Source organism: Convolutriloba macropyga, chromosome 5 (assembly GCF_964194025.1).
Source record: "Convolutriloba macropyga chromosome 5, txConMacr16.3, whole genome shotgun sequence".
NCBI lineage: Eukaryota > Metazoa > Xenacoelomorpha > Acoela > Convolutidae > Convolutriloba > Convolutriloba macropyga.
The window spans coordinates 72,729,615-72,757,036 of NC_134472.1; the positions used below are offsets into that span (position 1 = coordinate 72,729,615).

The following is a 27,422-nucleotide window of genomic DNA, read 5'->3' on the forward strand; positions in this document are numbered from 1 at the left end:
TCATTTATATTTGGTTAATTAATTACTTTAAACTGCAACGAGACAGTATTTCACTTTGAGTATAAATCTTAATGTAGCACCAAAAGCCTTTAATAGAAAACTATAAATTTCACATTACAAATCTTGGTTATTGCAAATTTACTAGTGTGCATGAGTCCAAACTAACAATACCGCATCATAGAAGTCACTTCCTAAAATCAGCAAAGGACAAGTAGTTATTTACACTACTGAATATAAGTTACAGGTTAATATTCAACGTTTGCAGCACAATACTAATCATAGTCAAGCTCATGTAATAACTGAAGGATCTGTGCGACCAGTAATCGCAACTAGATCAGAAATCTTCAATGCAATTTCAATTAGAGGTTTCAAAACCTGAGAATCTTTATCAAATAAGGCAGCATCATTTGAATAGCAATCAACGTACAGCCTAATTGTAGCTCCACTGCTCCCTGTACCACTTAGCCGAAAAATGATTCGAGATCCATCCGACATAACGATTCTCAAACCTTGTTTCTCAGTCAAACTCCCATCAACCGGATCTTTATAAGAGAAGTTATCGGCTAAGGATACAGTATAATTAACGCCACACGCTTCGAATTGCTGATCCTTCAACGTTGCCAACTGTTTTTCGACTGTTGACATTAATTTAGCACCTGCAGCCGATTCGACCTCTTCATAATCGTATCTGGTGAAGAAATTTCTTCCAAATTCACTCCAATGGTTTCTCACGACCTTCTCGACCGACTGACGTTCTGCATTTTGATCGGCTAAGATTTGCAGCCATGCCAAAGCCGCCCAGATTCCGTCTTTTTCTCGAATATGATCTGAACCAGTTCCGAAACTCTCTTCGCCACAAAGGTTGATCAGACCTGCGTCCATCAAGTTTCCGAAAAATTTCCAACCAGTTGGAACTTCAAAACATTTCTTCTGTTCCTTAGCCGCGACTAAGTCGACAGCAGCACCTGTAGGCATTGACCTAGCAAACCCACTAGATTTTCCTTTGAAGTAGGGTATGGAGTCTTGATTGGCGGCAATAACAGCTAAGGAATCATTCGGGTTCACAAAAAACCCACTTTTGCCCAGTATCATATTTCGATCTCCATCACCATCAAACGCCGCTCCAAAATCATGCTGTCCAAGTTTCATTACATCAAGTAGACTTTTGGCATAGGTCAAGTTCGGGTCTGGATGGAGACCTCCGAAGTCTTCGAGGGGTTCCGAGTTGACGACGCTCTTCACATCGCATTTCAGTTCCGTGACAAAGATCCTTTTCGCATACGGACCCGTAACACCGTTCAAGCAATCAATATTGAGTTTGAAGTTTTTCAAAAAGGATTCAATTTGTTCAAAGTTAAAAATTTCCTTCATCAATGATACGTAAACATCACAGCTATCAACAACTTCAAGTTCAAACTTGGCGCCAGAAGCGATTTCAAATATTGTGCTTCCGATTTTGGTCACATCCACGTCCATATCTGGACATATTTTGTAATCAGTTATTATTTTTGATTCTGCAAAAATAGCGCTAGTGATTCTTTCAGGCGCAGGGCCTCCGTTTGTCATATTGTACTTGATACCGAAATCATTTTCGGGCCCTCCCGGGTTGTGACTAGCGGTCAGAATTATTCCTCCTGCTGATGCATTCAGCTTCCTAATTGTTGCAGATACTGCTGGGGTTGATAGAATTCCATTTTGACCCACTGTGACCTTTTGAACACCATTGGCAGCGCACATTTTGATGATGACCTAGAAAAAAAAACACGTTGATATATACAAAACATAAAACGACTAATGTCGGAAGAATTCTTCTCGAATGACATGCGGGTGGAAACATTTGTAACCACGCCGGGATTCCAACCATTGACCTCCCGGCCCCTCACCAGAAGCACTGCTCACTCGGCTATCAATCCCTTGCTTGTTGCTATGCTGAAATCGTTTTCATTTTAGCATCAAGCTTAAGTTCGGAGTGAGAACAATAGAGATCACTCAAAAATGAAGAACGAAAGCGAAAAAGTCAATTGAAAAATCAAAGAACGTTCTAGAAGAAAAGCGCAAAAACGGTCCAGCGAAAAATTTGCATAAAAAAGACCAACACGTTTACAATAATTGCTATGAACTTCGTTCAAGAGCAATTAAATACGTTGAAAAACAGTGCAAATTCTATGTTCATTGCGAGATTTGACTCCTTGTGAAATGGTATGATCTTACAAATTTCTACTACAACAGTTCTTACTAAGCTTTCTTACTGTTAAGTAGACTTAGTCCTCTTTTATACTCAGTCCTCTTTTGAAGCCACTTATGGTATGTTGACTTTAGCCAAAATTAGAACTAATGTAAGTGGACTGTGAAAGTCAAAACTGGCCAGGATGTTATACTTTACCGATTTTTATTGAGAAGAAATAAATCCTACACAACCTGATAACCAAAGGATGCGGCGCAAACTAGAGCAAACACAAAACATACTGACACAAGTTTGTTTAACCTCAATTCCGGCTATCTATTCAATTGCTTATTCTTTTGCGATATGTTTAATTGCTAAATATGATCTCTTCAATTCGTTATCAGAGCCTCACGCATACCCAAGATCATTCGAGTTGCCCAAGTTCAAACTTACCTCAATGGCATGATTGTTGAAGAAGCGACCATCACCGCCCAATACTAAGTGCCCATTTCTAATCGTTGCCTCTCCGACTGCGTTGAAATCTCGGACTCCTCAATTCCGGCTATCTATTCAATTGCTTATTCTTTTGCGATATGTTTAATTGCTAAATATGATCTCTTCAATTCGTTATCAGAGCCTCACGCATACCCAAGATCATTCGAGTTGCCCAAGTTCAAACTTACCTCAATGGCATGATTGTTGAAGAAGCGACCATCACCGCCCAATACTAAGTGCCCATTTCTAATCGTTGCCTCTCCGACTGCGTTGAAAGTGGACTGCACGAAATTCTCGAGGTAGTTGGTTTGCTGGAACACCTTAACTTTCTTCCTTAGACCGCTGGTTCCCGGCTTCTGGTCACTAAATGCACTCGTGGACACAGTTTGGACAGACAATGGCATATTCAAATTCTGAAAATGTCAAATCAATTTTCAACAAAATATTCTTTCAATATTCAAAAATGTCCACTTTATAATAAATACAAGAGAACACAATTAGTTATTATGACAAAAACATCTGTTCTTATTTTTGAATTTCTAAACATTTCATGAACACAATTCGGCGCGAAGTTTTTATTATAACCATCGTTATTTTTTCATTCACCGTTTTCTGTGGAATTTCAGCGAACAAAAGTTTTGCTGATACACTGGGCTACAATTTACCACTGAATAAAGCTAGAATTTGAAAAAAAAACGAAAATTATAAATCTTGATTTCACAAATCTCAGAAAAGTTGAGAAATCTTCAGGGGTAATTATGCTTCGATTATTTGGAGAATATTTTGCATACATGCCAGCTTTGCAGCTTTTGATTCAATAATAATTTCAAGGTCAATTTCAGGTCGCCCTCAATGCCAAGTTTTCATTCATTCACCCGATAGAAATTTAGTTACTCATTCCATTCATACGCTATATTTATAGCAAATTAAATTTCGGCTATTTATTTAAGGACATAATAGCTTTAATCGTAAGTCCCTTAATATCAGACGTGTTTCAACTTTTTGTTTATTTGCCTCACATCCACAATCACTTCTATACGCATACTTCGGGAAGAATTCATATCCGAAAATATGGGTGAAAACTAGAGCAAATAAGTAAAAATTTACAAACATTAACCGATATTACTATAATTATACAACTGGATCAAACAACTTAATGACTAATTTTTACGGTTAAGCGAGCTTCAGATAACAATAACTCAAAATAGACACGACTTCTAACAAACACACTTTAAACGCTCAATTTACTTGACTGACTTTAAAGAAAACAGTCAGTACATTACGCTCTTGTCTCATTTCAGCCACTGTCACAGTCACTTTTGGACTTTAATTTCATTCCGTTTGTTAGTCAGATTTCAGTACAATTAACAACTTATGTCTTCACTAAGGGTGAGTTTGTTAGAATTGCCATTTTTTATCTCTTTTAATTCAATAATACTCTTAGATTTTCATTTCTCTGCATCACTGATTGTCTTTTACTGTTCGATTAAGCTCCTCTAAATGGAAATGTTGACGAAAAAGGAGATGAAAACATAAACAATTTACTGAAAAGGGTCAAACTAGAAGATTTTTGAGCTCAACTAAGTTAAATTTTACGTTAAACTTCATGACTTTTCGAGTGTCATGTTTTGTGGTGACCTCTCCCCAATGGCGCTTATTGATTGGAATATAATGTAAGATGTAACCATAATGGAGGCAGTCGACCTCTCAGGTCACCGCCCTTTGCATAAAATCTAACTACAGAAGAATTCAGGATGATCTTCTGAATAGAAATCAAATATTTAAAACATTAAAACTCAACAATGCTTTTCATAAAAAGAAAAAAGAGTGAGATTTTTTAACGAATTTTCAACTTTTAAAAAATGGTGTTTCTATGACACGCATCTGTTTCGGTTTCATTTTGAACATGATGTACTGAAAACAAACTGTACCACATACCATAAGGCCTTACGAAAGTATGGCAAACTAAAAAGTCATGTCTTTCAAAATACGCGTCGAAAGCTGTGCATAGATTAACCTTGAGCGATTACTTTTATATTGCAAACAACTAACTCAGATTAAAAGTCTCGATGACTGGTACTTTTTTCACTGCCACTCTATCAGAGCACTATAGTGCATTTTGTAGATATCGCTTATACAAATATCGGTGTCAGGAAAATTTACCCAATGCCATTTACCCAACCTGCTATTTTACCCATTGCCAACTTACCCAATTTACCTTATTGCTAAATCTATTAGAACGACTATTTAACCGACTATATAATTCAATGGCTCGTGGGACTTCATATGAAACTATCACAGACGCACATAGGATTATTTGTCCACATAAAAATTTTAAAATATCCTTCTAATAGCCGCTGCTAAATTGTAATCGGATAATTGAACGAAAAGATCAAAGAACATTGGGTAAGTTGCTATTGGGTAAAATAGCATTGGGTAAAAAAGTAGGTTGTGTATAATGGCATTGGGTAAACTGGAATTGGGTAAATTGTCATGTAATCACAAATATCTAATCACGAAAACACTCTTTGCTTACTTTAGGTACAGAAATAAATGTAACATTTACTAAAACAAAACATTTTGGTGTGAATTGAGATAATAAATCAAGACACAAAAACCAGAATTACCTTTTTGATGGAAAAAAGGCTCAAATGTGGAAAATTTTGCGGGAATGTTAGCAATTTTTTTTGGATCGAATTGTTCAGCAACTTAATGCTATCTGTTATCCTAAAACAATTCACAAAATTTAACTTTTTTGACATATAATTTGTAATTTGACAGAGAATTTCGTTTTTTTTTTTGAATTTGGCAAAAGACGAAATTCAAAAAATATTTTTAATTTTATGTTTCTAAGCAGGACGGGTTTTCTGATTATACTACTCACAACACTCTAGGATTAATATATCAATTGGCCAAAATTGACTGAATAAAAAAACCAGATCAGGCGACATGATCACAACAAGCGCATTGTGTATCGTTCTGGCCTAGCTCAAATTTTCTTTCTGACTGTATTATTTCAATGTCATTTCGTAGTTAAATAATAAAACATAAACCGATAAATGTCGGAAGAATTGCTCTTGAACGACAGGCGAGGCAAATTAATTCAGGGCCTGTAGCCTAGATCAATTTTTTATGGATGCAAAAAACTTTGACCCCACCGTGATTCGAACCACTGACCCTGACCTCTTGAGCCGTGGCCACCCTCACTAACCACTGCGCTACGAGTCAATTTTGCTATGCTGTAACCAATTTTATATTAGCAACTTCGGAGCATTAGAAATGACTCAAAAATGATGAACGGAAGCGTAAAAAAGTCACTTGAAAAGTCAAAGAATGTTCTAGAAGAAAAGCGCAAAATTGTCAAGCGAAAGATTTGCATTAAAAAAAGACACACGTTTACAATGGTGTCAGGACAATTTACCCAATTCCATTTTACCCAATGCCATTTTACCCAACCTGCCATTTTACCCAATGCCAACTTACCCAATTTACTCATTGCTACATTAACCAGAACGACTATTTAGCCGACTAGAAAATAAATGGCCCGTGGGTTTTGATATGAAACTATCACAACCGAACATGGAATTAGCGGACTATATAATTAAATGGTCTGTTGGACTTGATATGAAACTATCACAACCGAACATGGGATTATATTGTCCACACCATTTTAAACCATCCTTGTAATAGCGACTGCTAATGGCGACAGCTATCGGATAATTGAACAAAAAGATCAAAGAGCATTGGGTAAGGGTATTGGGTAAAATGGCATTGGGTAAAATGGCAGGTTGGGTAAAATGGCGTAGGGTAAATTGGCATTGGGTAAAATGGAATTGGGTAAATTGTCATGTAACCGTTAACAATAATTGCTATGAACTGTGTTCAAGAGCAATTAATGAATTTAAAAAATTCTAAACGAATTGCTCCTTCCCAGCAGATATTTCAACTTTTCCTTAACAATGAGCTTTTCTTTCTCTCGAGAACAGCTGATAATTAAATTCTCCCATAACTCAAATCCTTCCTAGTTCAGCTTAAAGTTTCCAATCAAAAATAAGTAACTGCTACTTTTTAATTACATTTCACGGTTCGTGTCTTTAATTACAGAAACTAATACACATTTTAAATTTACCCATCATATAACCTTACCTTACCCCAAAATCTAAATCTAGGCTCCTAATTTTTCCAGTTGAAACTAAATGCCATTTAAATGGCAGTGGTAATTTTCTGTCAAGCGCAACTTAATTCTGTCATTCTAAATTCAGAATCATCTAAATTAAATCGCTTTTCATCAACGCATAAAAAACACACAATGCTTGCCATTATACATAGTCTATTCTTAGCTGACATACAGACACAAAACGTCACAAATTTCATCTGGAGAAAAATATGTTAGCCTAGTAGAACTATGTTTTACTCCCTAAAAATACAGCGCAGCTAATTTGACAAGCCATGTAGTAAAATTCGCCCATTTTTTGACATTTTCCCCAGCGATCACGAGAAAGAGAGGTAGCTGAGAGGATAGCACATAAATATGAAGGACAAAAAACGCATCACCCACGGATTAAATTTTGAACGGAATGAAATGGTAATCAGAACTGAACTTAATATCAGAATTTTAAAATAAATGGAATTTTGATTAGAATTCGTCTGCAAAACACGGCTTACGCTAATCATAAAAGGTATTCTATACGTCAATTCAGTTAGAACTAGTTAAAATTTGTTCACCGCGCTTTAGAATAAAAATGACAATTTATCTGGGAGGCAAAAATGTCCGCGAGAGAAGTTACCTGACCGCTTGCAATTAAGGCACAGACGACTTAAGGAATTAGTATTTAATAAACTCGAGACTAGGATTACCTACTACCCTTTCTAATTCAAATCAACATTTATTTCGAAATCTGAGTAAACAAAGATCGAATCTCATCGAAAGTCTAATTCAGCTGCTAGACGGTTTTAAACGCTTTGAATTCTGCTGCTTGTCTTTCTCTTTCGATGCTTTTATTTTTGACTACTGTCAGGATTTATAAATGTATATAGGAGTTAACTTGCTGCATAGGAGTTGACCGAATACCCTTTTAGGGAGGGGGGACTCTCTTTTAATTGACCTCATTAAAGGCTTAGATTTAAAAAATCTCATGTTGCAATATGAATCAAGACGAAAAAACTGCAAGTCTCCGAATTTTGCTTTGGCAGTAATTTTTGAACCAGTGTATCGTAGAATATAAAAATATAATGAACTATTTTAAAAAGATACAAGGCGGCTCGGTAATGTGCAATGGCACATAAGGTTCCGACCCCGCCCGTCCACAATTTTGGCATAATTGTCTACCAAATGAGGAACAGATAGAAAAACCCAAAAATTATTTTTTGCGAATCCCAAAAAAGCCCAAGTCTTTTTCAAAAAATTCAGTATGAACGATAAGATAACCTCCAAAACAAATAACTCATTGGAGTAAAAATTGATGCATTAGATTGCTGTAATATGTCAATATTAAGAAAGCGAGTCAAAACGAACAGCAAAATCAAACAACAACAACAACAAACATTAATTACATCAAAAAATTTGTCCCTCTTAAAAACTAAATTTAATAACAAAGTCAACATACCGTCAGATAAACCTGAAACTAAACAAAAATAACTTATAAATCACCAGAAAACATATGCGACCAGTCCATAAAAAGGTTTGGTAACAATTATACAAAGAACAAAAACAGAAAAGTAAAAAAAATTAACTTATTTTTTTGAAACAATTAACTTCAAAGTAATAAATACCATTAGGAATAAATTAATATTACCACAAATTTGCGATTACCACTGCTTCTATAGAAGGGCAATAGGACCTGACCTTATTCATTTTTTAGAGCGGCTAAAAAGAACAACAAACAAACAAAATTTCAATTGAAACTTACCAGAAAACGCTGTCAAAACCGTCAAGCCAAATTTTGGCACTCAAAATATATTTGATTGCGCCTTCTTCAAACAGCTATAATGTAGTACGTGGCCATTCATTAGTAAGACTAGGTAACAAGTAGACAAAAAAGCGAAGTGCAAAAGCATGTAATACTTTTAATTTTTTTTTCGAAACAAAATTACATTCAATGTCATGAAAGGCATTAATTACAGAAAGAGCTATTTAAATATTGTCGTTTTTTCATGAAAAGGAAACCCTCGAGATCTGTAATTATCCAGAATATTTCTTGCATCTACAAAAAGAACGTCAAATATGACAAAAATCAAACTAATTTAATTTTTTTTTGTGAAAAAGCGGTGTCGAAGCCAGTAAGGTCATAACAAAATCTTTAAAGATTTTGGGACACCAATCCCTTTTATTCCCTTGACACCCATAATGTCATATTTGACCTGTAATCAACTAACGAGACTAGGTAACAAAAAGAAACATAAAAAGAACAAAATTGCGAAGTTAAAAAAGTTTTTTTTTAATTTTGGAAAACGATGGGTTTGAAAGTCATAAAAGCCATCAGCTATCTGCTAATATCAGAATATCGGTTTTTCTATTCTTCCATTAAAAGCCAATGAAAGCTATCACTATACAGGAAATTTCATACGACCGAAACGACAAAGTATAAATGACAGTTAAGACAAAATTAAAAAATTCAATTGATTTCTTCAAGAAAGAGGCGTCGAGGCCATTAAAACGATGATTTATATCTTTCAGGATTTTAATATGTTCAATTGTGCTTTAATTTGAATGCTAATAAGGTGACATGAGAACTGTCAATAATGTGATAATGTGACAAAATTAGAAAACGTGAAAAACTGGCAAATATCAAAACAAACAAAAATCTAAAATCTTGTAGTATCAAAGCCAGAAAACAATAATTTCAGGCTTAAAACTGCAACCGAGAATAAATGTTAACTCAGTAGAAAGAAGAAGCAGTCTTTTTTTGCTGACACTAAGCTGGAAGTTGAACAAATTAAGAAAAAAATAAAGGAAAAGTTAATTAAGCCATTATTTATTGAAAAGTCAATTATTTTTAAAAAAGAAACGACCAGAAACTTTCAATTAAAAAACTAAATGCATTAGCCTGGAGCTGTTTAGCAAGCGAATTGGTTGGACCTATCACTCCTGAGCTTTGATTTGATATGTTCTGTTCTTTATTATTAAAAAATAGTCTTTTTTTTTAAAAAAAAAAGACCGACTGATTACAACCCGATTTCTTTTTGGATTGTAACAGTCCAAGAATGGCCCAAAACTACCCCTGTTAATACTTATTGTCCGTTAAGAACAATTGATTTTTCGAATGTTGTAGATATAGATAATTTCTGAGTTGAAACTCAAAATTTTGCATTTTTGATAATCAACGAGTAAAGTTAGCAAAAAACGGCAAAGTTTTAACTACAAGGCACTCTCTGCGGACTCTGAAGTAGAAATAGCCCCCCTCTGAGTCTACAAAGATTGTATGAGTGTTGTTTGGGGGTGTACTGTAGGCAAATTTAATCAAAGTGGACTAAAGTAGCTTATTTCGTGCTGTTGTTGATGAAAAAGGCTAAATTTTGAAATGTTTATCCAGATTTTTTGACCAAAAAATTAAATCAAAACAATCAAAAATGCTTGTTCGTCTTCAAAAATAAAATCAACGACACTATTCTTAAAAATTATAACAAATTTTAGCAAAATTGACGAAAATTTAGGCAAAAATTCCGGAAAATGTGAATAAAAACAACGTGAATTCACTCTTCTTTTCTCAGAAGTTCAAGCCTCGATAACTCCCTGTAGAAAACGAAAATTAAAAAAATCTTTTTAATTCCATATTCTACGCTGGACGAGCTTTCTAATGATACCAGTCTCAACTCTCTACGATGAATATATCGAGCGGCGAAAATTCACGGAACAAAAAAAAACCCAGTTGAGTATATAGTTCCTCCCCCCTCAAGAGGGTCGGAACAAAAATTCATTTACTCTTGTACCAGCGACAACTGATGCCGCAAAAAGAACTTTATCGATAGGCTATGACCTCAACTGAATGGACACAGAAGAGAAGAAAAAGATCCAGTGTCTTTACAGAGTTTTTTTAAACAACACCAAAAGCTCTATTGGAAAAATTGAATGAGGAAATTGGTTGATTCTGACACGTAGACCTAATCCCGTTTCTCAATGGGAGAAAAAAAAGACAATTACTTAAACAAATTAGTATTACAATTTAGTATTATAACTTAGAACAAGTAAAAAATGAAAAGGTTAACATCAACCATTATAACATGGCTGCTAGTAAAATATGCTGGTAGTTTCTATTTTGTTTTCGTCTGTATCTTGACTCTTTTTAGTTGAATATATTTGCAGAGAAGCTGTCAATTAAAAAAGAACTGAGCAGAATGAGCGGAGATTTGAACTGCCCACAAAAAGTAAAAAGCTATTTTATTGATGCGGTGAACAAATAAGAGCTCAATAGAAGTGGGCTGAAAACTGACGCAATCAAATCGTACAACAATTTAGCTCTCAATCGCGATTTTATAAGATTAACAGGGTCGTTTTCACATCTGCTAAGTATAAACAGTAAAACATATTGACGAAAAATGGGAACAATACTTGCTACAATTCTTTAAACAGATTCAGCAAGAAACAGCAAAACTTTTAATTGACGTGAGACCTTTTTCACACCTGTGAGCATCATTTCAAGCGCTCTGGGGGTATTGTCATTTAAAATAACGAAGACTCATTCTCATAATGAAATGTCCAGAGTCAGCATAGGGTCTGAAACTCATCAAATTCCCCTGTACTGATAAACTATTCCCAAAACAAGTTAATCTCCCTAACAAAACTCAGTTTGTCAAAATATTAAACGGGGACGCAAAATTAGTCGTTAAACAAAATGACAGGTATAAAAATCAAACAAAAAATCAGAATTGCTTTTTTTGAAAGCTTTGGTGATATTAGGTACCGCCAACTTACCAACTTCTAGGCGCTTGTGTATTATAAAATGCAATTGTTGACATAGACTACGCATTGAACAAATCAAGAACGGCCACCGAGAAAAAAATTCCGCGCCGAATTGAAAGAGTATACGGACATATCGCCATTTTCAAATTTTCAGAATTAAAAATTTGTCAAAGCTTTTATATCTGCCCAAACATATCTCAATTTGTCAAGCAGATATCAGAAAATGTAAAACGCCTTGCAGGAGCTCAATGCCTGCTGCCAACTTGATAATTGAATATCCTTCGACATGTTTTTTTTAAATAGCTTGACAATGAGAAACAAAGCTTTCACAATAAATGAAGCACTTGAAGTAGTATATTGAGAAAAAACGGGGAAGGGGATATATATACCACACATAATGTCAAATTGCACCAATAACCACTAAAAGCACAGATAGCCTCAGTAAACTTTCCCTCTGATCAACTTTGAACTCTATTCACTTCAGAGAAACGCAGTCACAAATACAACCCAAAACACCAATTTATATGCAAATTACCAATTTAAACCCAAATACTTATTCAAAAAATCTCTATTTTACCAGGGATAACAAATTTAAATTTCTAACCGGTAATTAACTTTTAGCTGCCCAAAATAAAATTAGCATAATTTATGCAGCCCAGTGCCCAGCTCAGCCTTTGTATGGTCCATTATAAAATAGATTTTATAGACTGAAAAGAAAGCCTAGCAGCTCACAAATTCAAGCCTTTCTGTTAAGCACGGTTTTGAAATGCCTGATCAGACACCGGCAAGCCCAACCCAAAATTATAATTTAACCCTAACCGAACCCAATTCTTACACACCCCTCCCCCTCAAAAGGCACAGCCTATTCTACCTACAAATTAGCGTGCCTTCAAAGCCAACTAAACCAACACAGCTCTCGCTTGGGGCAATTCGTGATCAAATTAGTGTCACCGCAATATTATCGTCTTTGATTCCCCTTTTCATTGCCCAATTTAGAACCCACAGCGGAATTTAAAGGAAGCCCTCTCTAGTATATAAAGTAGTTCAGAACTGATTTCCTGAATGAAAAATCGCCCAACGGCTCAGATTTTGCCCAAAACACTCCACAATAAGTAGCATTCCATTCTAAAATTTTTCCCTGGCTCAAAATGAGAAACCAAAAAAAATACCGACATTTTACATTTCCAACAGCCGAAGATTATTATAAAGTTAGGGATTGATTAAGTTTCAAAAAGTTAAAATCAAAATCCGTTAGTGTTTCAAAAAGTTAAAAGCAAAATTTCAGAGATATAAAATAAATGTGAAGGTTAAATGAACCTATAACAGAAAATATGGAGCCCAAAAAGACCGCTGTGCACCCAATTGGCACTTCTAATCGAATACAACTAACAAATACAATAAACACAATACTTCAAATCAATGAAATTCTCACGCTCTCAATTCTCCAAATTCCTGGTGTGTCCAGCTTAATATCTTTACCACGCTACAACCAACACAACACTGTTTCAAAATCTAATTGAGGCACACAAGGGCTATTTACCCTTGTGTGCCTCAATCTGATAGCTAGGGCACAATCACGGGCGCAAATTTCAGCCCAAGGCGAAAACACACTCAATTTATTTGTTCAGTTACTAACACGCTATACCTTTACATTCATAACATAACCAGCGCGTGAATAGTTACCACGTATATCGCTATTTTCGTTTTCAAAATTGCTCTCCATTTTCAGATAGCATAGCTCGCGGGCGAAATCTCAAAGTTAGACAAAGGGTATAACGAAGTAACGTAAGTGCAATTTATACCACAATTTTGGACCAGAACCATTGCACGTATAGTTTGTCTCAACCAAAACAAACAGCCAACTGTCAAAATAAACCAGACCCCTTTTCGAATCAGACTGGGGGGCTTCTGGTTTTAATAAACTCGCAACTGGCAGTCATAACAGCGCCCTTTCTGTTTGGTCGTAATTGGCCCGAAACTGAAAATTATTGCTACCTCTGCGGCAACTTTGTGCCACTTTTTACGTTACCTGACCAACACTTTGATTCGATTACTTGACCTCCAAGACACCTAAACAACACTTGATATTCAAGATCTTCCTCAAAACCAGGTAATTGCTAAATTTTTCAGAGCTATTTTGGTTTTGATGCTATTTTGGTTTCCATAACTGAGGATAATTTAGTTAAGACAAATTAGCTCTTTTTCGGAGTATCAAATTTGATTTCACCAGAAAAGAATGTTAAACTGTGCGTATTATTTTCTGCTGGAGAGTTATTTTTAGAGCCCCGACTAGACTATAACATTTGCTAACTCAAATTGAAAACCTATTATTAGACACTTAAAAAGACTTTTAAGGGTGCAGAAAATTGCTTACATCATAAAAGCATTTTAATGTCTACTTCTTTGCTTCCTGTAATATCATGTAAGATACATTTTGGAGTTAGTTTACAAAAAGCTGAAAGCCTACATAGCTCTCGCTAAAATAAAAGCGCAATTAAATCCATGTTCATTAATCACCAAAACTTGTTTGATAATCGCTCTAATTTTTGCACATGATTTACCCTTGCCGTCATTTTTCGATGGTAGAAAAATTACCAGACGGTTAAATTGAGCTGGAGGGATAAAACCTTTGAATTACCAAGGCCAAGAAACTATTCTTAAGATCTGAGCAACCTTGATCTCTAAGAGCACTCTCAATTCTCACTCTTCAAATCTAAAATAATGAAGGAAACTGAAGGTTCACACAGTTCATTACCCCCCCCCCCCCCTTCTTCAACCCCCTTTCCTGACATTTTTAGCACCTTTCAATTCATTCGTTATCCACGAAGTATATCGACAGTCTGTTCACAAATACACTTCCTTATCAGCAGTTTCCCCAATTCACACTGCAAATTTCCAGGAGCTAAAAAGGAAAACTTTCTTCCTGTCTAAATGCCACTTAGGCGTCACACGCACACAATTCAACTTAGAGGGTGCTCGCGCAATCAACAAAGGCTTCTCCCGGTAGGAAAGCCACCAACATTTGAACACACCAGCCGCACCAACCAGCTTATTGATTGAATTGTACACCAGTAACAAAAAAGATACACGCGCTTTTCTTTCCTTTTTACATTTTTGTGGGGTGGTGGGGGGCAAGGCTCGGTTGCAATTGTTACATGTATCTTAATGTACGTGTGTTGTGTGCGTGCAGGGAGGGGGGGGGGGGGTTGCCGTGGGGGTTGGGTGCAATTGTTTCCTATTGTTTTGGAGTGGCAATTTTTGGGGGAATTATTACCAAGGAAGCAATTCAGTCGTTTTATAAACGTCATACCATACATGGTTACGCGTAATAAAATGCAACAACCACTACCCATCATAATGTATTGAATAGATGGAAATAAAAGCCTCCTCTTATTTCAAATGCAGATAGATAGTTAGATAGATAGATATACGTATGATGATAATACACATCAGCTAACGAAATATCAGTCTGCATACTTACGCTTATTAACAATACAAGATGGAAAAATTACCGAGACATTAATCTGAGGAAGACTATTGTAAAAATCGATAATTTACTGTTTTTTTTCCAATTCCTATCAAATCGACCTCTGCAAATAACAATCACATTTTGATTAAACCGAGTATTGTGAAGATACGTTTTATTGAGAGTTCGTGTCAATGTATTGCGTGTATTTGGGATATGGAAAGGAAGTAAGCGCATGACTAAATAGTTTGATGGTATAAGCTAATTTGAGATTATCCCAGCTTAGTTTTCCCCAATTGTGCGCGGTAGAGAGAATTGAATTTCCTTTAATGTAGTCTTACACGCATTATCCTTTCCCATACCTGCCTACCTTAATACAGGCCACAATCTACTATCTATATTGGTGGTCGGGCTAGTCAACTCTATAAGCAGAAAATAATACACTACTCCATGTAGTATTGGTTTGTTACTTCATTTTTCAACCTTATAGTTAGACAGATAGAGGAGATTTTTCTCAGCTCCGAACAGTCATATCCCAGAATAGAATCTAAACCCGAAAAAGTAATCAAAATTTATTGCCTCAAAGCTCCAAATAAATCGTAACCTTCCCCGAAGCGTACACGAAATTAGAAGATGGCAAAATTCAAGCATCATAGAACTCCATTTGTGTAAGATTTTTTGAAAGGATTTTCGATTCCACTTTTTGATTTTGTAGAAAAGCCTGCTACCTAATTTGAAAAAAAGAGAGCTTTAAAAACATTTCACAAGGATTTCAATATGTAATATCAATTTTTGATTTCATTCCTATATTATAAACAAGGATTTTGATCACTTGATAAAAATTTTTGATTTTGGACCTCCCGAAAAAAAACTTCTGCTTTCTGGGAAAGGTTAACTTTGGGAGCTGTGAGTGAATGAAAAGTCAGCTCTTGGTACACAAACAAAAACATGTAATACTTTGAACAATATGAATCGTTGCTTCCTTTTGTGGCTCCTGGTCTAGTATTTGTTTGAAGAGGAGAAAACAGGAAGCCAATCAAACGAACCAACAGTTGCCTTCCATTCGTATAGGGATAATTGCAACCCACTATCCCTCCTTTCAAGTTACAATTAGCACCATTACCACATTGCAACATCGATATTTGTAATTCTCTCTGTTCTGCAGGACACAAAGCTTCACATTCAAAAGGTAAGTCTCTTTCAAACACACTTTCACCCTCAAATTTCAATTCCTAAGAAACAAGACGACTTTAAAAACACAAATTCTGGCAGCAATTCAAAACCTATCAAAATATCCGGATTTAGTTGACGTCAAAAAAGCAATCAACCACAAGTCATGCGACTAATAAAAAAATAACCGCTTTTCAATATAATGATACTTTCGTTGGATACTACTATTTTTGATAACCATAATCATCGCAAGTTACTATTAACATGCGCTAAAAACCAAAATCCTATTTTAAGTTTTTTGTCAATACTCTCTATTTTCAAAAAGTCGATTTTCTAGCACATTTTTACAGAAATCACAAACATATGTGGCAGAACGGCTAGAGAACTAAGATAGTCCGGGGTATTAAGATTGCGGCTAAATTGCTAAGCGCCTAAAGCTTTTACTCTTGGTTTTGTCTTAAATCATTTCAGACCTTGCTGAGCAAGTAAAAAGATATGAAAATTTAATTTTAAACCATCACATTGAACCCGATTTCTGAGCTTATTTACCTCGCTATTTTTATTTTCATTAATTACATGCCGGCATCGCATTTTTTTTTCGGCAACTTGCTTTCTGACAGACCGACTCGAAATCATTGTAAGCATGAACGATAAATAAGATTTTTCGCCATTCTTACAATAATGAGTAAGTATGGCGAAAAATCTTATTTATCAGGGCAAATTTTTTCACGATGTTTAATCGTTGGTGTAAAAGAAAACACTAGCATTTTTTGAGCAGAAGATGTGTAGCAAAGATTTTTTGACATCGGACTAATAAAAAGTCAGCGAAGTACTTCTTTCTGTTCAACTGTTGTCTCTCCAAAAGTCAGAGAAAAGGGTAACTTGAGACGTCATCACAATCTGTCTGTTTGGATAAGTAGTTTTAAAACAATATCACAAAAACTACATTCAAGATCTCATTGATTAGGATTGGGATTCTTTTCAACTACTATTTGCCTCTTTTCAGTCGCAACAGGTAAACTCATCCGCTTGTACATCAAGAAGTAGCTTTCATCATTACATAACTATTAAGTTTGATCAAACACAGATTTAAATCCGAAAACCATTCCTATAAAAAACGGTTTTCAAGGAAATATTTGGGCTTGAAAGTGGAATTTTTCCTTCTAATAGATTTTCCTTCTTGATCTCAGCGAATTTACATCTACACAAATCCTCTGAATTTTTTTCTATCTATATCACCATCATTTAGCAATTTGCACACAACAGACTATCATGGAAATTTGACCTGACTAGCCTGAATTTTTATTATAAAAAGTCACTCAGTCATTTTTCAGGGCATTTTTCACTCAGTCATTTGGGCATTTTTAAGCTCTCTTTTGCAAATTTAATGGCCGTATTTTTCAGCATGAAATCAACAGTTTTTGATTGAAAAATAAAATATTTTAAGCACCTTTATTTAAGCAGAAATTTAAAAAAGCAATGCGATTAAAAATTCAAAAGTTCTCTCAACGATGTATAAATAGTAAACTTCATTCTCGACTCTGCTCATTCGACGCATGCTCATTTGTCGCAATACTTATATTCAATTTGTGTATTTATGCGAAAATTTACAGTTAAACGAGCTTTGCTTAAGTTGAAAAAATGTAGGACAATTGCATTAAGTTTGCAATAAAAACAAGAACCAAAACAATATGGTTCGTTAGCACATATGAAGAGATGAAACAGAATGAGGTCAGAGTGACTGAACACTGAAAGCTTCATAATTAAAAAATGAACTTGAACTTTTTACGCTTATATTCTTAAATGTAAGACCCATTTTTGACTCTTATGTACAAATGCAACAAGTGAACACAAATAGGAGACATTTGAAGAATAAGGAAATTGCCATTGAAAAAATTCGACCATAAATTTGGCATCTCGGCTCCCAGTCCGGCAGTAATAGAGTTCCGTTTTAAATTAAACGAAAGATTTCAAAAACAACATAGTTTTGAACAAGAGCTGACTCACAAATCGCAAGTTCACAGGTTGAATAAATTGTGTTTCAATCAGAAATCATATTTTTTTAACGCTAAAAGTCTTTCTAAAGGCTTTAAAAAGAACGCCAGTTACATAAAAATAGTCGTTAACAGCATCTCAAAGTATGACAATACAAATAAAATCAAATGACAGCAAACTATTTCATTTTGTTTCCAGTGCTGCTTTGGAGTGCAGGGTTCAAAAAAGTAAACAAAAACAGCATGCACCACTTCAACGCCAAATTATAAACAAACAGACATAAATACATGTCTTCATACATCAGTAAACAAAGCTCAAGCATGGTCGTGTCTACACAGGCAGAAATCATACCCAACAAACCAGAAAATTGTGTAAAACTTGGCGTCAAAAATCCTTGAACTTAAGTTACTCTTCCTTATCTTTACGTACAATAAAAGCCGACATAAAATGGCGTACAACTAAATCATAAATATACAACAGTCATAAAAAGACCTAGAAGTCAAAATCTATGACTTAAACCTTCATTTTTGGTCTACTAGACCAAATACATTTATTTGCAAATTTTATCATTCTTAACCATACTAGCATTTTCGACCATACTCGACATCAAATACAGACAGCCATAGTAAAATTTGAACTACTTTCAAATGGCGCAAAATTTAGTCCCATTTTACAAATTGATCAAATTTTGAGTTCCGAATGTTCAGAACAGGCTTTTACTTTACTTTTAACTGGGACAGCGTATTCACATTACATTAGGCACGCTCAATAAACACCTTAAAAGCTCTTGGGGGAAAGGGGTGATTGAAAATCACTAAGATCAATTACACAATGAAGCATATGACAGCAAATAGTAGTTAGCTTTCCTGAAATCCTTCCAAGCCTTAGCCTTTTTATCCACTTTATAGCCCTCTGCTCCATAAATGTTCTATAAACACAAACCACAGGAAATGTTTTCAGGTCCTGTTTGACGTGATTAACTTTACGACCAATTGAAGCGTGCAAGAAATATTTCGTATTTTGAAGCAATTTCGCATTCCTGTGAAATAAATACCCGGTCCAATTTCATCGCTTGTTTGAAGGCCTGCTGTAGCTTTTCATTTGAAAGAGCTCAGACAACTTTCTTACAGACAATTCTTCGATTTAAAACAATGTAAATAAATCCAATTCGCCAATGTTTGCCCGTCTTAATATTTGCAGTACAACCCCCCGTGTTACTTTGCATTTATTCAAAGCAGCTCGATCAATTCCCAGACGCTATTAGTATACCAAAATATACCCCTTCTCCTGGGAAAAACTGGCTAATTTACCTCTCGTTTTCCAAAATCTGCAAGGCTATTTTGAAAAACATCAGAGCCCTTCAAAATTGCCTTCACATTCACCACAAGTACAGAATGTGTTCAGCCGTGTTAGTTTAGTTCACTTCAGCAGTCGTTAGTTCAGTTCACACACATGTGCAAAAATATATTTTTTCCACTAGTTATTCACGTGCAATTCACGGGAGGTAAGGAAGGAAAAATAAATAAATACAAATCATATGTTGTAATTTTTGCTGCTTCCCACTAAAAGGGGGAAACAAATAACAATAGCCTGAGAACAACACAAGGAGAAGCAAATAGTATTTTCACCTGCGCTCCACAATATTTCACGCATTTTTACTTCGGTTATATTATCTCTCTCTTCCCTCATTTTTTCCAACTCATATAAAGAGAAACTGAAAATACAACATCGCTACACTGGTTGAAAAATCCCCTGAAAATTTTGCGGTTTTTATTCGCTCCCTACCTGGGAGCACCGTGAAAAAAATACAGTGAAAAAAAAAAACGCGCAGACTAACAGCGCTAGATAGTCTAAAGCATTTGATCACTCCACAGCAAAAAATATAACAGGAAAAACTGGGATATTTTACGTTGCTCCAGCGTTCAATTGCTAGCTCATTCCTCGCTACATACATGCGTATATGTAATACATTGAATTTTGCGTTTATAATATTTTCTCCAAATTGAAAGCGGATGAAAAATCCTTGGATAGGACGGAGATTACTGTTCAAAATTCAGCAAAAGGCCTCTAGTCATCTGACATTCGACTGCAAATATACATTGCCTTTGGAATTATTTATTTCATCTTTTTCTCTCACAAACGGCACTTTTTGTTCCAATTTTTGGTACGGCCTACAATCGTGATTAATGTTTGCTAATTAGGTAAATTTGCAACTTGAGGCTTTTCTTTGAACAAAATTTATCCTCAGTAGCAAACTTGAATTCGATCTGCGCTTTTCAACTTTCATTTATTGTATTATTAAATGCGTGTTATACACTGAAACAACGCAAAAGTACATCTGAATACGGACTGGAATTTCTTAATTAGCTCGATATTGATTTTACTACTAATACAACCAAACAAGAATTACCTTTCTTTGACTCGTTTAAAATTCTATCTAAACAATCAAATTTTAAATTATAGATCGACAGCGGATAATTGAGAAAATCAGAACAAAAAGGAGCATTCAAAATGGAACGATATTCATATATGGAGAACCATCAAGCTTTCATTGACTCGACCTCAAACCAAGTCTGCAGTAGTCCCGGAACATTTTTTGGAGGATCCCGAATCATGGGCAACCTTTCGATATCGAACCGGAACTCAGTTTTGACTGACGACAGCGGAGTCTTCGAAGACGCCATTTCAAAATCAGATTCAATCGATTTCGGAGACCCAAGTAATCCCTTATTGTCCTTTTCCTCGCCAGCTCCTAGGAGCCGCAAATCGGAATCGGAGCAATGCGACGAAGCTGACTCACCGGAGCAATTAGAGGCGTGTATGAACCCGCTTTTTATGATGCATTCGTGGGGTGATAATTCAAACAGTCCCGAACATCAGAAAAAGTCAACAGACCCAAGTCCCAAGCATCAACAACAACCGCAAACAAGTAACGTCACAGAGAACAATAAAAATACGTCTTTGTCGTCAAACGATCAAGATCTTGTCTCAGAAACAACAACAACTGCCAACGGACAACCGAAAAAGATGCCACGACCAAATTCCATAGATTTGCTGTCCTTTGACCACTACGCGTCAACTTACCAGAGTTCTAGTTCTGACTCACGTTACAAAGGTCGCTTTAGAATTGAAGAAACAACACCCACGCCAGCCAAAAAATTAGGGAACTCTCTGAACTGTAGTCCAATGAAAGAAGCGAACAATAATTTTAGTGGCCTAGAGTGTAGCAATGAAGTGATTATCAGACCAATCGGAGTCAATCAGAATAACAACCGACGGATATCTTACATTGAATGCGACAGTGTTGAAGCTCTCAACAGCGAAGGTAAGTTTTTTTAGGTCTCCTGAAGATCAATTTGCTTCCAAATAAATTATAACTAACTATAATCATCATGTATTCTCCAAACTTCTCAGAAAACTGATGCCATTGTCCGTTTCAGGAAAAAACACCAAAAATTCCATTAAATTTTTGACAGGAAAAACCCACAGAAATAAAACTCCACTTGCATTAGCTTGCAAAAACGTGATAAGCACATTTTGCCATGTCTCGCGGGCCATGCCTTAGCGGTCTGTGGTACTTGATATGAAAATATCACAACTTTAAAAATGATCGTGACCAAAGTTAATTCAAATCCGAAAGTGCTTGATTTCATAGATGAAGGCGATTTACCAGGAACTACAAATACATCTCAGATGTCAGCCAAAACTATTGTTTAGATCCCCCAATTCGTAATAACAACGACCCAACCATCATCACGTCTCCCTGTTTTTCTCCCCCCACTTCGTCCGCCTCTTCCCTGTCCCAACTTAACATCTACTTGGACGATGGGTGCACCCTCTCAGACACACAAGAGTCCACACTCACTTACAACAGTCTCGACGGGTTCTACGAGGACAACCCAATATTACAAGGTGAGCATCTTCCAATCAATTGAACAACCTTGTTAAAGAATTTATTTCTTTGATCAAGTACCAAATAAGTAACAGCAAGTACAAAAAAAACTTAAATATTGACTCGTACAAACATGATCAAAGTGGACAGGCAACGGGGTATTTAAACCCACACGCCCTGCCCTTAGAGACTCTGTAAACTAGGCAGTAGGACTATTTCAACAAAGAAGTTTCATGTTTCCTATGTGGGATCAAAAGAGTACGAAATGATAAGCTGCGTTAGCAATGATCATAAGTAATGCTCTCTGCGTTTCGCGTACTCCAATGCCTAATTGCTCTAATATTGAATAGGTCAAAATAATTTAAAAAATCTCGAGAACATAACTATATATCATCGTAATCCTGACCTCGGTAACAGACACATGCGCAAGAAGAAAGACACTAAATAATATCGATGCCTCTTATAAAAACAATGATCTGAAACATTTTACATTCAAATTGATTTTAAAATTTGAATTTTTGTTGCCTCCAAGACCCAATTTCAATATCTGCTGACTCAAATTTCGCTCTCAAACTTTGCGCTCTCATAAATAAGTTGTTGACAACACATGATCCTGTAACAACCCAACTGTGGTATTAGCTAACTCCATATACTGCTAAAGATTTAGAGCTTAGAGGACTCGAACCTACTATCTCCAGAACCTCGGCCAGGCATGCTACCGTTGCACCAAAGCTCTGCTGAAGTAGCAACTTTCTTAGCTTGATATGCCACAAGTTGGGTGATTACAAACCTGGTTCATTTCACATTTAGGATGCTCCTTCATAAGCCCTCCGGCATGTAGCAGTACAAGCACTTGCAATACAACTAACAGCAGTAGCAGTGGTTCTACATCGGGTAGCAAACGCAACTCAACCAGGAGGAAAACAATCAGTGCTAGCAATCAGAGTAGACAACAGATTCAACAACATCAAAAGCTGCAGCAGTCCTCATCTTCTTCGCTAACTTCGCCCTCGCCTCAACTGAGGAGTCAACAGCCGAGAGTGGCGCCCAAATACGAAAAGGCACACTTATACCCAAAGGTCTCTAATTACTATACCACAATTTTAAAGTACCTGTGCTACTCATGCTGTGAAAGGTCGCTGCACCTATTTCGTGTTTATTAACCCCTACAAGTGAAACCCCATTATCATTTAGGGGGTTAAAATGGCCACTTTAAAAATTATACCTTTTAATAAGCTGCTTAATTAAAAAATGCGTTAATTTGGCTAAAAGCAAATAGGACAATATCTCTTGTATCTTATATAACTTTGAATTCCAAGCATGAATATTACCAGTCACAGTGTTAAACTAAATATTAACAGTGTTATATAATATATAAACAGTGTTATATAATATACTACCAGTGTTATATAATACATTTTCACTGTACTGCATGTAGAAATATGGAAAGACGGAGAGCATGCCGGAGCACCAGATATACGTGGAGTTACATCAGCTGGAGGAGATGCTGAAGGAACTGCAGATGAAGGGCACTCAGATTGAACAGGTTCTACACTGCATTGGCAAAGGTAATAACAACACCACAAACAAACAAATAAACAAACAACATTCATACTTCATACTCTCATTATCAAAAACTAGAACAAGAAGCATAAGACCACTTTCGAACAAAAAGGACCTCAAACAGGCGACAAGAGAATCTAGGAAAGAAAAACTTCAACCGAGACTAGCTGAAGTTAGTCTTTAAAGCATAATATTAAACTCGCAAACAAAAGACTTGAAAAGCAATACTGCTTAAAAAACAACTGGTATTGATATTAGAGTATCAATACTTGAAAATATTATGCCTGCAGACATTGAAGATGATATAGCTGCAACTCGAGAACAGGATATGTTGCCGACAAATTAACCTGCTCGGCTTCTTATAATTGCACTTAAGTCTCTTCTTTCTATGAGTGGTTTAATACCTCCTCAAAGAACTCTTTTTTAAAAAATTAAAACCCGATTCCTCGCAACACAATTCCATAAAATCATTCCACAAAACCATACAAAATGAATTCGAATCATCGCCGACTTCGAATCACATGATTCCTTACATATAAAAAATTTGCAATTTTTGACTCATTTTGGACCAACACAATATTATTTTGTAACTGAGGTCAAGGATTGATTTCAGAATCTGGTGCTAAGACTCGTTCAGAGGAGAGCGTTCTGCTGGGTGAGTGGCTGGAACTAGTGAGGTCTAAGAACCGGATAGTGAGGAGGGAGAATGAACTCATGCACATTCTGAATCAAAGGGAACTCGAGGAGATCCAAGAAGCCATCACTGACAAAATGCGACACTTGATGACCATCGAAGGTATACCAATACACAACTGTGTAAAACTTAAATCTTTGGGTTCATCTAAGATTCTACCGTCAAAAACAAAGTTTACACGATAGTCTGTCTTATAAAGTTGAAGCTCTCGACGGTTTGGTAAAATCTAAACAGAATTTAGCATGAACGTGTTCATTGTGCTTCAACGAATTTTCCTCCGTTTAGCCTCAACTCAATATCATTTTATCTGCTCATTTAGATTTTGAAATTGGAACTCCGTCTAAAGCTTTGAAACCTTTGCTTTAATTTCTACTGATTGATACTCGCTATATAAAGGTTGCAACTGAGTCGAGTCGGGTCAGTTTATGCGGCGTCGTTTCTCTGTTAAATTTAGTCACGTTGACGTAGAACTAGAAGTATTGCCCTTGCGTCAAACAGACTCAAATCTCAAAAACTTCAGAAAGACTTCAAAAAATCTTGTTTTAGAAAAATCAGACGTTGAGAAAGCCGAAGAAGAGAGACTTCTAGCGAATCTACTCCAAGTGGTCGAGAAGCGGAACGGAATAGTGCAAGTTCTTGAGCAAGACAGATTAAAGTAAGAGTTCTCAAAATTTTTCAAGTATTAGAGAACTCACTCAATTGAAGACAAGTGGTAAATTTGTGTGATTTTAGCGAAGAAATCGAGGACCAAAAATGCGAGGATTTATTGTCACCAGAAAGTAAGAAATACATCAGCTTTCCTAAAAATAATTATTTTGACCAAATAAAGCAATAAATTGCATTACAATTAGCAAATATATTTTTTAACTGGATTAACGCACCGAGGATCACAAACTTAAACATAGAATAATGCAACTATAATTCCATAATGATTAACAGTGATATTTTTATAATATTTTTTATATTCTTTTAATATTTTTAAAAAAAAATAATTGTTACGTAAGAATACCTTCCGCATTTTGTGACATTTCTGATTAGCTTTTTCACGCTAACAAAATATTTGAACATTTCATTTTCACGATAACAAATATTTTAGCGTTGGCATTTAAACTTCCTCATATCAAGGCACGATGTACTCATTTCAACTGACGTATATAGATTTTTAGTAATTAGTGAAAGCTTCTCAAAAGGTCTTCCCTTGTGTTGAGGGGGATTTTAAGTAAAGAACAAAAGTTAACCAATTATCTGTGAACTTTTTCAGAGCTACGAGACGCCACAACTCGACAGAAAACGTGGAAATCAGTAATGTCGACATTTAAAACTTCCAAGTGGGCGAATAATGTGAAATCCTACTACAATTTGAACTCAAAAAGCCTGCAATATTAATTTTGAATATACAACTTTTATATATTTATAGTGAATTATTGCCTGTTGTTTAGTCTGTTGAATTATTAATTTACAACTTTTACTTTTCTTATTGAACTGGTGACACAACAAGAGAAGTCCCGGTAGATTTATAAAATCTGTTGTAAATTTAGCAGCTGCTTACTGTAAACAAGTACATTAATGCATCTGGTAGCCTAATGACTTAAACATAACATTGTTTACGAATTCACGATAGCACTTAATTACCAGGATAAAAACGTTGACAATCAAAAGCAGCTGAAAGAGCACCCGAAACAGCTGGTACTAAAAATTTGCTCTAAAAATAGACGCAAAAATGAATCTTTTCCCTTCCACGTGAACAGAATTCTCAAATTTTTAGCACTAATATTTCTATTTCATAGTAAAGTCCAAATATCTCTCTGATCTTTTTCTGAACAACCACATAAAATTTCGATTCTATTTTTACTATCAGCGTATATATTTGTTCCGACACAATTAAGTGGGGAGGAACTATACACTCCGATTATTTTTTGTTCAGTCAATTTTGGGTGATCGATATATTAATCGTAGAGGGTTGTGCATAGTATCATTAGAAAGTCCGCCCAGCGTAAAAAAATGATTTTTTTTTAATTTCGTTCTTTCCACGGAGTTATCGAGGTCTAAAGTTTTGTTAACATTTGATTGATTTTCGTTGTTTTCACACTTTCCGTATTTTTACAAAATCTTCTGCATATGTAGCTGAAAAACGTTAAGGATAGTGTTGTTGGTTTTGCCCCTAAAGAAAAAAGACCGTTACTGATCTGTTTGATCCAAGTTTTCGGCAAAAACTTATGCTAAATTTTTCAAAGTGCAGCCTTTTTCATCAAAAATGGCACAAAAAATTACTTCCGTACAATTTGTTTAAATTTGCCGGAAATAATTCCAAAGAGGATAATTTCCAATTACGCTGCCTTTGTGTTCTTGAACGAAAAATTTGCTCGTTTTTTGCTAATTTAAAAATTATCAAATATATATATATTGACTTTTTTTGTCAAATTATCCATATCCATTAAATTCCGAACGAATACGTGTTCCTAATGGACGAACAGCAATAGCAAGGCTAGTTTTGGTATCATCGTTTTTTACATTCCAAAAAATTTGGATGGTAATCAGACGCTGTCTTTCTTTTCACTTTATGTTTACTTTTTATGTTAATTCCAAAACAGAACAATTCAAGTAAAGACTGACTAATGACAGGTCCAACTGGCTTCCCAAAGGATTTCCTATCTAGTTTTTTAAGTCGAAAGCTTATGGTAGTTTTGACTTCTATAAATTTATTTTCAAAATAAACAATGGATTATCAAGCTTTGTCACTTTTCTCCATTTTTGGTCAACTTGTAGCTTAAGGTCAGCAAAGTTAGGTCAAATCCTGTTTCTAATAGATTATTTTATATATATATATATATATATATATATATATATATATATAATATTACCCTTTACATTTTAAAAAATGGTTTCGATAATACACAAGTTTTGACACTGCTGTTTTTGTGTTTTTTCTACTTGTTATCTAGCCTAATTAATCAGAGGCCATATATCAAATTATTGGTGTTCAAAGAAAGCACAATTGATTATAACTTATTTTTTATGGAATAGGTTATGGTTTTAAGGGCTTCGGCAGCGTTTTCGCAAAAATTAGTTGTAATTTCATTTTTC

At 35.4% G+C, this 27,422-nt stretch overlaps 2 protein-coding genes across 7 annotated transcripts; one reads left to right on the top strand and one right to left on the bottom strand.

Moving 5' to 3' along the window:
• On the bottom strand, positions 1 to 3,093 carry LOC142339624 (phosphoglucomutase-1-like). 2 transcript variants are annotated; one of them, XM_075389803.1, is made up of 2 exons: positions 2,848 to 3,093; positions 1 to 1,749 (listed from the first exon to the last, which is right to left on the bottom strand). In XM_075389803.1, the coding sequence occupies exons 1-2, from the start codon at positions 3,061 to 3,063 to the stop codon at positions 289 to 291; spliced, it is 1,677 nt and encodes a 558-aa protein (XP_075245918.1). In that variant the 5' UTR covers positions 3,064 to 3,093; the 3' UTR covers positions 1 to 288. The 2 variants fall into 2 exon arrangements, with proteins under 2 accessions (XP_075245918.1, XP_075245917.1); XM_075389802.1 differs by lacking the exon at positions 2,848 to 3,093 and adding an exon at positions 2,618 to 2,749.
• A 9,344-nt stretch (positions 3,094 to 12,437) lies between these two features.
• Positions 12,438 to 25,815, top strand: LOC142339623 (uncharacterized). 5 transcript variants are annotated; one of them, XM_075389797.1, is made up of 10 exons: positions 14,992 to 15,585; positions 15,915 to 16,213; positions 20,653 to 21,514; positions 21,907 to 22,101; positions 22,892 to 23,160; positions 23,520 to 23,649; positions 24,258 to 24,440; positions 24,885 to 24,993; positions 25,071 to 25,117; positions 25,600 to 25,815. In XM_075389797.1, exons 3-10 carry the CDS (start codon positions 20,701 to 20,703, stop codon positions 25,722 to 25,724), a joined length of 1,872 nt encoding a protein of 623 aa, XP_075245912.1. In that variant the 5' UTR covers positions 14,992 to 15,585; positions 15,915 to 16,213; positions 20,653 to 20,700; the 3' UTR covers positions 25,725 to 25,815. The 5 variants fall into 5 exon arrangements, with proteins under 5 accessions (XP_075245915.1, XP_075245912.1, XP_075245914.1 ...); XM_075389799.1 differs by having other exon boundaries at positions 15,936 to 16,213; XM_075389800.1 differs by lacking the exons at positions 14,992 to 15,585; positions 15,915 to 16,213 and adding an exon at positions 12,438 to 13,668.
• Positions 25,816 to 27,422: the final 1,607 nt, after the last annotated feature.